Source organism: Notolabrus celidotus, chromosome 13 (assembly GCF_009762535.1).
Source record: "Notolabrus celidotus isolate fNotCel1 chromosome 13, fNotCel1.pri, whole genome shotgun sequence".
Classification (NCBI taxonomy): domain Eukaryota; kingdom Metazoa; phylum Chordata; class Actinopteri; order Labriformes; family Labridae; genus Notolabrus; species Notolabrus celidotus.
The window spans coordinates 35222403-35236253 of record NC_048284.1 but is presented as its reverse complement, the minus strand read 5'-3'; the positions used below and the strand labels follow the sequence as shown (position 1 = coordinate 35236253).

The 13851-nt window shown below is 44.1% G+C and overlaps 1 protein-coding gene across 1 annotated transcript; it reads right to left on the bottom strand.

The window, feature by feature from the left end:
- Positions 1-5476: 5476 nt before the first annotated feature.
- LOC117824642 (probable G-protein coupled receptor 139) lies at positions 5477-9442 on the bottom strand. The gene is made up of 2 exons (XM_034700180.1): positions 9364-9442; positions 5477-6486 (listed from the first exon to the last, which is right to left on the bottom strand). Exons 1-2 carry the CDS (start codon positions 9440-9442, stop codon positions 5477-5479), a joined length of 1089 nt encoding a protein of 362 aa, XP_034556071.1.
- Positions 9443-13851: the final 4409 nt, after the last annotated feature.

Genomic DNA, 13851 nt, shown 5'->3' with positions numbered 1-13851 from the left:
GTCACAGTGGCCAAATCTGCTTTTTATTTGGAGTGCATGGGAGTCATAGATGCCAGTATGAAATGTCACAACCCAATAATGAGTTCATAGGATAGTTCACTAAAGTGTCAACCTCACAGGTTACAAGAGAAAACTACAGGTGATCATCAAAGTTGTAAAGATTTATTTATTTTAAAGCACCTCACTAGATACTGATATAGGTAAAGATATAGGGTTGGGGGGGGCGGGTTTTATACAGGGGGGGGGGATTGTGATGCAGTAGTGCACTACGGCTCTCCCCCCTCTCTCCCGCCTCCCTTCCTGCCCCCCCTATTTTAATCCACCTCACTAGCAAACATACATACAACAAAAAAAACAAACAAAACAAAATTCAAATCATATCACACACACACAGATCAGGTTTGGCGGGGCCTTAGTGTTTGGCTCGGCCCTACTCGTTGGGGGTCCATCGGGGCTGGGTGGGTGGCTGGTGTCCCTGTCACCCTCCGTCCCCCTGCTGCCCCCTCCCCTGTGGGGGCCTGGTCCGCGGCTGCCCTCGGGGCCGGGTTTCCCGGCGTTCCCTCGCGGTCCTCTTGGGGGGGTGGGGTGGTGCGCAGCTGGGGGGGTGTTACTACGGCAGCCATTGGGGTGTCCCTCCATGCCCCCGCGGCCTGGTCCATCAGTCGCAGGGCGTGGGTGGGGGGCGTGGCTGGGGGGAGTGGTCAGGCCGTCTGGGGGGGGGCGGGGGGGATTGGCCCTGCCGCCTCCGCCCTCCCCCCGCTCCGGCACGCCGGTTGGCGGGCTCTGGTCCTGGTCCTGCCCGTCTGCCTGGCTGTCTGCTCCTGGTGCCGGGCCCCCTCGGCCCTGGTGGCTCCTTTGGCTCCGTCTTGGGGGGCTGTGGGGGCGGTGTTGTGGGGGTGTCCCTTGGGGGGGCTGCGGGATCTCGCCCCCCTTTCCTCCTACTGGGTGACCTGGGGGTCGCCCTGGGTGCTCCGGCGGTACCTGTTTGCTTCCGGTCTGGGTCCTTGGTTTGTCCCCTGGCCTGGGTCTCCCGCGGCGGGTTGGGTCCTTCGGTCTGACTGCTCTCGCGGCTCTCACCGCTCGGCTGATCTGACCCAAGTGGTATCATCTGCACCAGTGGTGGTCTCGTTACACAAATAGAACACAGCACGGCGGCAACCCTCTGCGACCCAAGCTTCAGTAATGATTGTGGACACTAAGGGTTGCTTAATCATTAGTATCACCCCACGGAGTTTTTTTGGCATCATGGTGAGATGGTCGGTCTAAGTGTGTTAGGTCTCTCTCTCCATCTCTCTCCCTGTCCCTTTGTATATCCTTATGTAATCTTTCTTTCACTTTCTCTTATTTTTTTATTATTTATTTATTTTATTATTTTTTTTTTTTTGGTCCACCTAGGTGTGCACGCCCTCTTTTACAGAACATGATATTAGCTGTCAATAAAAGATAGGCCAGAGTTCTAAGAGGGATGGTGATGGTCGCATGCACACAGTCACAAGCACAGAAGAAAAAGGTTGTCTTTCTTTTCTTTTGCTGCAAGAATAAATTGCATTAATATTTGACAGTTTGTGACAAACATGACACAAACCAGAAATATATATGAAGACAAGAGAAGAAAAAAAAAAGAAAAAAAAGAAAAAAAAAAAAAAAGTTGTAGAGACCGTATGTCTTCACCAAAGTCTTTGTCGATCCAACGAGCACACCGACACTGTTGTTTCATAAATGAGGGACATGCAGATCCTCTGAAAGGTGTCATCACAGCCCCATTCAAACTGCCATGTGGTCTCTGCTGAACTTATTAACGCTTTCCTTTTCCAAACAAAGTGAACTGCTTACAAGTGTGTGTTTGAATGTACTCACTGCTCAGAGGGAGAATGGCTTCATGCACAGCTGTGTGGTGTTCTTCTGTGGCTTCACTACAAAGTGATACTGCTAACTTGTGAGTAGCATACTAGAGTAGCATCATGCTAACAGAGCTAACACCAAACATGAACGCCACATTAGAAGGATTTCACCTGCTGTGGGCGGACAGGACACAGGGGAGCAAGACTGAACACACTGGTGAAGAAGGCCAGCTCAGTCCTGGACCCTGTGGAGGTGGTGGCTAACAGGAGAATTATGGCCAAGCTGTCGTCTCTGATGAACATTTCTTTCCTATATATATTCTTGTTCTGTACACCTTCTTGTTTGCTGCTGTAACTCCATGAATTTCCCCATTGTGGGACAAATAAAGGAGTATCTTATCTTAGTGGGCTGGCATGCATCATCCAGTGTTTCAGTAGCTATTGTGTTTATAATGGTAAATGGACTTCTATATCTGTTTTCTTTCTGAGCACTCAAAGCTCTTTTACTCGTCACATTCACCCATTCACACCACATTCACTCTCTGGTGGTAGAGGCTGCTATAGTAAGGGGACCATCAGTGTTAATCTCATTCACACACATTCACACACTGCTGACTACAGAGGGAGCAGTTTGGGGTTCAGGGTCTTGCCCAAGGACACTTCAGCATGTGACTGAAGGAGCTGGAATCGAACCGCCAACCCTCCAATTGATAGACGACCCACTCTACCCACTGAGCCACAGCCACCCCATGATAATAATACAATTTATTTATAAGGTACATTTACAGCAAATCTCAAAGTGTTGAAGGCACATCATTATCGGCAGCAACGGTAAAAACAGGATTAAAATCAGACGATGAGAACAAATTCAAACATTTTAAATTAAACAGACCACCTTTTAAAACTGCAACTAAGAGATACAAGCAGCGGAGGTCCAGGAGGTCAGGTAAAACCAGGGAGTGCCCCCTTTTAAAGGAACCAGTGGTCTGTGGTGCTCTTAGATGGGGGTTTCCATGGATCCACTATTATGTCAGGAGGGAGGTTTGTATTTGATACTGAGTGAAACCAGGAGCCAGTGAAGTGATTACAGGTGACAGGGTGTGACCATAAACTGTAAATAAAAATGGACAGCGTTGCTCCGCCTCTTCCCGTTGTACAGTTCTGAAGCCAAAAAATCCCTCTACTGGGCGCAGCCATTGTGCAGCCAGAGCCTGTGAAGCCACTGTAATAAGCTCCGCCCTACAGCGTGACGTCACAAGACGCTGTGTGTCCTCTGAAGTTTCGTTCTACGGCGGCTGTGAATCAAAGGAAACAGGAAGTAAAACCCCGTTTTTTAAACTCTAATAACTAATGAAAAAGAAACTTTTCAGAAAAAGAGGCCTTGAACACAAAACAGTCAAATACTAACTACATATAACCACAGCATACGGATGTGAGAAACATTCGTACGACGTGTATTTATTTTTTAAAGTTTGACTGCTCCCCCATTCAAATGAATGGGGGAGACGGATTTTTTGACCTATACTGCAGCCAGCCACCAGGGGGCAGACACACTGCTGAAAGCCTCACCACCAGGGCCGTATCCGGCACGCTTGGGTATGACAGGGGAGGTATGACTGGAACCACCTCAGTACGGAGCCGCAGAGAGCGATGGTGTTTTGCTGGCTGGTTGGTTTCGTCACTCGACTTCTTGCTTTCCGATGTTTGTGGAGTGACACTCAGGTGTCTTGCTGCAGGTTGACGGTGGAGTGATGCAGATGGTCTGTACTTTTGTTTTGAAAAATGTGATATGATTATTGCACTGTTAATCAGTCCTATATGAGTGTGGGGGTGGGGGGTGGGGTTTAAGGAGGTGATGAATGGTAGAGAAAAGCTACCCTGAGTTACCCGGGTTACTGCTGGTGACTGGAGTGGAACTGAGACCTGGCATCCTTGAGAGCTTTGGCGCAGAGTTTTTGATGATTACGATAGGCTAATCTGTGAACGATGAGTCCTGTGACTGTGGCCCGCCGCTCAAGGACATGACCAGCTGCCTTCATATTTCGCAGCTCACCATTGAACCATGGTGCTGAACTTTGAAATGTGACTGTCCTGGTTTTAACGAGGGCGTGAGTATCCAGGATATCGCTCATGGTTCTGTTATTAAAGTCTGTTAGGTATTGGCTGATGAGTGAATGGAGGAGCAGAGGTAGTGGATGTTGCTTGTTATTGAATCTGGGTTTCATGTTTTTAATGTTTCTGAAGAGATTTGACACTTAGGTTTAAGCAGGATACTGTAGTGTTAAGTCCATTGAGATGACTCAGTCACCCAGATCGTCGGCTTGCAGGTTTCTGATGGGGGCGGAGTCAGAGATGACCAGGTCAAGGCTGTGCGGACGTTAACATGTTGAGATTGAGACTGTCTAGTAGTTCTAAGCATTCAGCTGCAGGTTTGCTGAGTCGACATGAGTTAGCGGCAAGTATACCCCTCTAGGACACTACGCTCCTAACATACAGGCCTGCTGGTCCAACCTGAAGTCTCTAAAAGTAGTATGGGAGGTAGTACCTTCAGTTATCAGGCCCCTCTCCTTTGGAATCATCTACCAGTCAGGGTCCGGGAGGCAGACACCCTCTCTACTTTTCAGAGTAGGCTTCAAACTTTCCTTTTTGATAAAGCTTAAGCCTAGCTAGCTTGATAGCTGACTGAGGAGGCAGCCTTCACAGGCAGAGACCCCTAGCGACTTAAACAGACAGCTGGGAGGCGGTCCAGAGTGGACCATCAGTACCAGGGTGGGTAAGGGAAGGCAATGTGTTCTTACAGCTTCTACAAAAACAAACGGAACAGTGCTTGGGTCTGAAGTTGGAGAGGTACAACACCAGGTATGAAACAGCTTTGGATTCACCGTGTACAGTTAACTATTTACAAGATTAAACTTGTTTACAACATAACTTGCTGTGTCGCAGAAAATCACAAGGGAATTAATTTTTGGTGGGGAACAAGCTGCAGACATACAATGCCAGGGTCCTCTCAGACCTCCTGTTTGATTCTTTAGATTTGTGGGCAGTTCTCTTATAAATAAGACCTTAACATAGCAGTTTTGGACACTACATGGCACTCTGTAAACCATCAGGGGTCATCCTCTAATGACTGGATGTCTGTGCAAAGTGTAAAGGAAATATAGTGAAGGTGGACTGAAAACCCTCAGAGCCGTGCTGCTAGATTACTGAACACAAACATTTAAAGATCACAAAAGTCCATCTTAAGTCATGTTACACTTCCCAGCTTTTTCCACAGCTTGTAAGATGTTAAAGGCTTCATGTTACCACAGGAGTTGGCTTTTTTGAAAGTTTGTGTTTGGACCCTGCATGGACGTCAGGGAATAAAACGGGCAAGGAAGGATACCAGTGGACATGACAACCGGCTGGGTCAAAAGTGTGCCAATACGGGCCCTTAATGGGTCCAATCAAAGGCCTTCCTTAACCCAGTTGAGCTGACCAATGTGGCCTCTATGGAAACTGAGGACCAAATTTGCAAGACAGTTCTGGTATCCCAAATTAAAACAGGTGATACATCTGGCTGAAAGTTTAAAGGATCATCACATCAACCTTCCAGCTTGTGTTTCAGATTGAAGAATAATCATGAAGTCAGATTCTTCTCACTCTGTCTGTTTGAGGTTGGTCAACACCACTGGACGGTTGTCGCTGGACGGTATGGCCTTATGATCTACAACCGAGAAGACTTTCATGGTGGTGTGGATGAGAACAGAGCCCAGCTCACGTGCCTTCTCCTTACAAGTCACCACCTGGACCAGCTCACGCCGGAAGCGTCGGCTGACCATGCAGTAGAGCAGGAAGTTAGTGGTGGAGTTGAGGTTCTGCAGCATGTTTGCCAGATCTCCTGCCACATTGATGGGGATGCTGTAGTCGTTCCTGTCAAAGTAGTCTGTGTTGTACTTGGTCCTCAGGAAGCAGTATGTGACAAAGCGGGGTAGGCTGAGCACAACAAAGGCCATGGAGACGGTTCCTAAAAGCAGGATGGTCCTCCTCAACATGCCCCTGGAGCTCCTCCCATGCATGACGCGGCGCTCCTCCTTGGTGAAGAGGTTGCTTGCACGGCACAGATGGTACCCAATGAGGTAGTTGAAGATGATGACCAGTGCTATGGGTACTCCCCCTGAGAGGAAGGTGGTTATCCACACAATGATAGTAGTGTAGGCCCGATCCCGGTAATGACACCTGGTCAGCGTCATGTTCTCTCCATCCACAGTCAGGTTCACAGGTGAGGCTACGTTGATCCAGCCCAGGGGGACTGAGACAAGATGTGACACCAGGACAATAGCCACACAGGTCAGTCTGGTGACCCGAGCCTGGGAGAAGTGCTGCTTGGCCGCTGTGCTGCGCAAGACCTGGTAGCGCTCAATGGTGAACACCACCACGATCCAGGAGGAGCTGTAGAGGGATCCATACTGCAGGAACCCCAGGATACCACACATGGGATTGGAGTGCCAGAAGGGTTGCAGAAGCCAGAAGGTGAGGGTGAGGTCAATCAGGATCACCCACACCAGGTAGAAGGTGTCCACTATGGCCAGACAGCTCAGGTAAACAATGGCAGTGTCGGACATCCCACATTTATGGAAGCAGATCATGTAGAATGTGAAGAGGTTGGCTGGAAGACAGGAACACAAAAGCTTAGATGGGTTACTGTCCTCTCTGACAAGGGTGGGAACTGATAAGATTTTATCAATGTCAATGCCATTGGCGATTCTGCTTATCAATCCAATTCCTCCTTCCTAACGATCCCTGAGTATTTTTATGAGGGGGTAAATGTAGTTCTACAGTCTTCTGCACCAAAAGCAACCATTTTATTTTTTTCAAAATTAGGTCCGGGCATAGCCCCTGGAGCCTGGATGAAAAGACTTTGAATTTCCCAAGCTTCGTCGTGCTGGGAAATGAATCGTTAAGAAGAATCGATAACATTTGAGGTGTACAATTCTGATGGAATTGATCAATTGGAACCGGTTCTAAATCGGATCCGGTTTTCGATTCCCACCCTTATTTCTGACTGTGGGTTCATGTCTCACTAATGAATCTCCTCGGATCACAAACACCCAGTGGACCAAGGACCACATTAGCAGTTCGTCCTCACATGCTTCAGTATGTCTCTAAGCTGATGTTGCGTGTCTGCTGGTTGTTGCTGAGGGTCATGTACACAGAGTCCATGTTTCTAGCCAATGCTGCCACTTAAAGTATCAATAATGAGAAAGTCTGGAAATCAAACCAATAGATTCTAGAATGAGTGCAGAGCTGAGAGGAGCTGCAGAGTGAGGGGATGAACCTCTCTGACATCTGTGTTGAAGGTGACATGAAACCCACGGTGTCTGGAGTATTAACCCACTCTGTGAAATAAGCCCACCCAGTCCTTAATTAGTGGTCCGCCTGAGTCTGATCACTCACAATCAGACGCTCTGTTCATAATCTGCTCGCCTTGTGACATCACCTAATGAGAAGGATTCATAGCCGAGCTGGATGCTGAGTTTATGGTAGCCTTTTTTATGTCCTTCATGTCTGCCAGTTTGGTGATATTCTTCAGGAAACACAACTGTCAGACATCATATCTGAAAATCTACTTAATGACTTACATTTACCAGCAATAAAGCACAAACATTTACATAATTAATGCAGAAGATCACATTTAAGTTTTTAAATTAATCAATAATTCATATGATCAGTGTGCTTCTGAATTGGTGTGTATGTGGTTTCCGGTACTTTTGGAGCGGATCCTCAATGAACTACATTGAACTACAGGACTCATATACTTAGGGACCGATCTACTAAAGGTTTGCGTGTATAAAAACATGTGCAAACTTGATAGCGCACGCAAAGCTGACGTACTAACCGGGAGCACCGAGGATTGCGTCTGTCAAATGAGCAAAATAGCACTCGCTATCCATTTAGCATGTTTGCCTTCATGAATATGCAGAATACATGTAGATCATCAGAACGCGCAAAACACTGGGAGGAGGAGATGCAAATGTAATCATTTAGCACACGCAATGTGATTTTTTAAACCTGAAGCAGATAGCGAGCGGTGTTTTTACGTCTATATTTAGCATGTTTGAAAGGCAGGTGCAAACTGGCACAGAGTTACGCACAAAAAGGAGCCATGCCATGTCTCCTATGGAGAAACTCCTTCAACACTGCATTTTCTTGTAAGAAAAAAATAGTTTTGTCAAATTGGCACAGCGGCCCACATCTTCACATACAAACAAAAAATCAATATGAAGTACTTGGCCTACTCACCACTGTTTGGACGAGCCTTAAGCTCTGTGGACTTGTCCGCAGTGGGCTGTATGTCCATTTTCTTTGCTCTTGTTCAATGAACAATGTGGCAAGTCCACTCAGTCTCTCCTGTCCCATCGTGCTCCTCAAGGGTTTTTAATTACTTTTAACTTGGACGATGAGCGCTCAGAAGTTGTGCTGGAAGTGATGGGAAGAGTAAAAACTAACAGGAGGGCGCAAACCTCACCACTGGTTGACAATGAGCATTTTTGCCAGATCCCTAACAGACTTTTGCTTTGGTATCTGGTCCCTCAAAGAGGTTCTAAAAGAAAGCAGTTGGTCAGGGAAGCTGGGGGCGATGTCCCGACTGTGGTGCTCACTAAGCCACTTAAGCTGGTGAATCTTTGGGACAGTTGCTGGATGATGATATCAAGACAGGCATTAAAAACGTTCACCCGAAAGTTACTCCCTGCGTCAGTGAGGCGACGGTCTTCATCACAGTGACGCCTAACGAAGTGCGATTGACTTCCCAATTAAGTAGCTAGAGCAAGACTGGCAGACTTTTGAACTAATGAAATGTGTCCAATATTAGAGATTTTATTAAGGGAAAGTTTTTCCTTTGTTCTTCTGAGGATATCTTTTCTCACAGCATTCACCTTTTCACGGGACTCCCAAAAACGCTGAGGTGTCTCTGCTGGAGTTCACTGATCTATGTTTATTTGCGTCCTCCACTAAAACCTCCAGTTTAGCACACGCAAAATCCTCATTTAAGGCTGGTCCGTTCCACTTTTACACTTGTTATCATTTGCGCAAGCAATCATAGTAGATCACCTGCAACACGCCCAGAAATAACACGTGCAATGTTTTAGTTCACACACGCAATATAGCACCCGTTATTTGAGATCTTAGTAGATCAGGCCCTTAGACCGCAGGTCACCGCTTGGTCCTGACAAAGTTGGTACGTGGTCTCACGACCACGACAGGCTTAAACACGGTCACTCCTGCCCTCAAATGAGAAAAGTCATACTTCAGGATCCTCAACAGTTGAATTCACGATGTCTGTGTTTACTTCATACAGAGTCTATGTTGAGGATTTGGAGGGAACACTGTACTCATGGTTACTATAGTGAAACCAAATGTTCCAAAGGGGATCAATTGGCAATCATAAAGTCATTAGTCATCAATAAAGGCACACCTGGTCCTGAACTCTTCTAATAAAACCCGTTCAAGCATGGACAGCCACAGACCAACAAGAGATACAGACCTGGAATACCCATGATGCAAAGCAGCGGGTAGTAGATCTTCTGAATCGTGACGAAGGCGGTGACGCTGGCTCCCTCCATGGTTCACTCGCCGCCAGGCAACAGCTCACATGCTAATAGCTGCCATAAAGCCATTAGAGAGAGTGAGGAGGACAGACAGGCATTCACAGGTGAGAGCTCTTTACTGCACACAGATGTTCAGGTATCACTCATTACCTGTTAAAGAGGTGCTCAGGGTTTAAGCTGCTGTTATTGAGTGGATGAGGAACAGGAACTATTACAAACAACTACCATGAATGAATCCAAAGCTCCAGAGAATGAATCAAATATTTACACAACCACCACACTGATCAGTGATCACTATCTTAAATCAGCCCTACAGATTTATTCACTCTGACTAAAGTTTGACCTTTTTTTAGCCTGTTTTTGTATAAATGACTCTTCAAAGCTCAGACTTTAATTTGTTCCTCTTTATTTAAATGTATGCACAAAATGACAACAGGAGCTCTGAATAAGTGATTTGACCATTTCAGGCAGGAAGAGGAAAGAAAGTGTTTTTTCATTTCTGTTTCTGCCTTAAAGCACGTTCCATCATCACCCCACGGCAGTCTGTGATGACCTGAAGCTGTGTTGATCACACACAGATCCCTTAAAGCTTCTGTGAGGAGCTTTGTGTTCGTCTTGATTTTGGTGGACACTGTGGTACCTTTCTATGGCGTTATATTTGTGCCACAATTTTGAGCACACATTTTTTTTGTTGTTGCAAGAACTCAAAATTAGATTTTGTGAAAAAATCAGAATCAAGTAAAAAACAAAGCAGTTTGAGCGAACAGTAATCAATAACGTGCTCCAGTCATTCTTTTTCATGCTTGCAGAATACACATACGAGTGCATTAACAACATGTTCTCCTTAGTTTTTCCCCATGCGCTCGCTCACAGTACACCGCTCCTGCTCAGCCTTGCACTGAATTCGCTCAATGCTGCCTGTATGCTCGCTCAACATGACACAGCGTTACAATATAACACAAAGTCAACCAATCAGGAGTCAGACACTGCTAATTCTGATTGGCTGTTTCGTATCGTATGGCATTACACTGCAAAAACTCAAATGCTTACCAAGTGAAATTGTCTCATTTTTAGTCTAAATGTCTTCTCCCACTTGATTTAAGATAAATTTACTTAACAAGTAACATTTGAGCAAGATAGAGGGACTTGTTTTAAGACATCTTAAATATCTTGTTCAGTCAAACAATCTTGAAATGATCTTGTTTTGAGCTGTAATTTAGAAGAAACAAGGTTTATTTAACATTTAAGACATTTTTCAAGCCGAGAAGAAAGGTTTTTTTTTTAAGGGTGGGTTTCAGTTTTCAGACACTGTTTCTTTAAATCAGATAAACATATTCATCCTCAAACTACATGCACACAATGAAACACCTCCTTTAGAGCAGAGCTGGCTTATCCTAAAAAACAACATGACTGAATATTAGTATATCCAGCTCACTATGAGAAGACATTATATCTCAACATGAGACAATTCAACTTTGTCATCTTATTTCAAGTACAAGATGGTCTTAAACCTAGAGAAGTGCCGCTGTAATACAACTCAAATGAAGGTGAATATATCTCAAATGAAGTTGACATGAAATGTATTAGTGCAGAAATAATTTTTTGAGTGAAAAAATATTAATTGTTATCATTCCTATCTTATTCTGAGACACTAAGCTTTAAAATACTGGTTAATGCTTAAAATAAGTTTTCTCTGCTCATTTTAAGATCACAGTTTTCTAAATATATTAATATTAATCTTATTTTAAGAAATCTTACCAAGCAAATTTTCACTTGTTCTATTGGCAGATTTTTTTTACTTATTTCAAAGTAAAAGTACCTTCAAATAAGTTTTTTTTCTTGCATTGCAGTTCCAGTGTTGTTGTTCTGACATCCTGAAACATACGTATCAGGATGATCCTGCAGCTCATTTATCAGAAGATGAAACTCTCCTCGCTCTCGTCCTGTCTTCAGAAGTTTTATATTCTTGCAGTCCATGCAGTTTTGGAGTCCTTAGAGAGATTTCACAACGCACAACGAGACAGAACTGACCCAGTCTATGGGATGGACAAGATAAAGGGCTATCACTAAGTCTGTATCTCTTTATGAAGCTTTTATTTTGGTATTTCCACCAGGCGGCAATGTGAAACTATATATTAGCTAAATATTTAGGATCACAGAGCAACACTTAACATTTATTTATAACGTTTAACATTTTAATTTAACATTTAGATTTAAGATTTAGATTTAACATTTCAAATTTATATTTTACATTTCAAATTTATATTTTACATTTCAAATTTATATTTAACATTTATATTATATTCAACATTTAGATTTCTATTTAAAATCTATATTTGATATTTAACATTTGATTTATATTTAAAATGTGATTTCATATTTAGTATTTAGATTTATATTTAACATTTACATTTAACATCAACAACTTTAAGCATGAATATTCATGAAAAACGAGTGAGTTATCCTCATTGAGCCATGACCCCTGAGAATGAAAGAACACCATTGCACTAAATATTGATTTAAATGGTTTGTAATGGAGTTAATAATGAGATTTTTTTTTAAATTTTTTAAATGTATTTTGGGTTTTTTTTGACACTCCTGGGTAACTCCCTGTGCCCCGGGTCAAATTGATCCAGAAAAACAAACTTAACAGGAGGGCTGAGACTTGAGCTTGAGCTCTGAAACTCTGAGGAAACCAGTTTGGATCATCTGGTCCAGATTTCATGAGAACAGCTGAAATAACTCCTCGTCATGTGAAAATGGATCAGCTCCATGGAAGTGTGTGTAAAGCAGCCTCTGATGTCACTGCTGATCGGTCCAGTGTATGAGAAAGGAGAGTTTTTAAAGACCTCATCCTCTGATCAGTAATCTTTGGTGTATTAAAAAGCTTGTTTCCACAGAGAGCTGTCCATCACTGAAGCATACACTACAGCAGGTGTAATGAGAATAACTCGTCTTTGTGCTCTTTGCTATCCTGGTCTATAATGAGAACACCATTATTACCTTATCTCACCACAAAGAAGAAGCATCCTTAATGAAGGAGAGCTGGTGATATTTCCTCCCTACCTTTGTCCTTTCAGAAAATCAAAGACCTTCTTCTGTCAGCATTAAAGGGAGAAAACACAGAGACCTACCTGCTCTCTATGTGACCTCTGTGCTGTCATACAGATGAAGCTCCCTCCACAGACGGGCATCCCAGCTGGTTATGACTCCACGCTAACAGCAGTAAGATGATATGAGGAGGAGGAGGAGGAGGAGGAGGAGGTGGAGGAGGAGGTGGAGGTGGCTCCACCTAATACAAAACCAGCTCCATCAGCTGCAGCACAACTCAGAAACAAGTTCTGAACTACACTTGAGGTCAAAATGATTAGCCCCCCAGGAATTCTGGAACATTTTCCTTAAATTCTGCCCAATGATTGAATCATTGATAAAACTTGATATAAGCAAACATTCACCAGTGTTCTTTAGTAGCTTTGGTACATTTAAGAATGTAAAATACATTTTTAGGATTACTTTATATCAAATATGGTGAAAAATGGGGTGGTCAAAATGATTAGCCCCCCTGTGAATTTCTACTTTTAAAACACACCTGAGCAGTCAGTTTGTTTCTTAACAACACCTGTAGGTCTGTTGGCTTCCTAACAACACCTGAGCATTCAAACAGCATTGAGATTTACTTCAGGGACTCCAAACAGGGCACCAGAACATGTTATTGAGAGAGACTACTCTTACTAACCATGCCAAAGACAATGGAAATCAGTCTTGAGCTCAGAAAGAAGATAATGGAGGCTCATAATAAGGGGGAAGACTATACTGTCATGTCCAGGCGTTTTACAGTGTCTAGAACATCTGTATGTTGCATCATTGCAAAGTACAAGGAGTCAAACTCTGTTAGAAACAAACCTAGGCGTGGTAGAAAACACAAGATTTCAAGAACTTTGGAGAGGAAAGTAGTCGAAGATGTCAGCAAGAAGCCCCGGACATCTGCCAAGGTGATTGTTGCTGACCTGACCTCCTCTGGAGTTGATGTTTGAAGGAGCACAGTTGTGTGGGATCTTCATCATAGTGGGCTTCAGGACCATCGTCCCAGAAGAACCCCTTTACTCAAAGAGCGGCACATCAGAGCCAGACTGAGGTTTACCCACAAACATTTGAAAGGTAAAGATGAGTTTTGGAAGTCCATCCTTTGGTCTGATGGAACTTTTTGGGCACATGGATGTTGTTCATGTTTGGCCAAGAAAGGGAGAGTCCTTGAACCCTAAGAACACGGCCCTCAGAATTAAACATGGTGGAGGGAGCATCATACTGTGGGGCTGTTTTGCAGCCTCAGGCACAGGGAGCCTTGTTCTGGTGCATGGCATCATGAAAAAAGAAAGTTATGTTGACATTTTGAGGGATAATATGAAGAACTCTGCTCTTAGTCT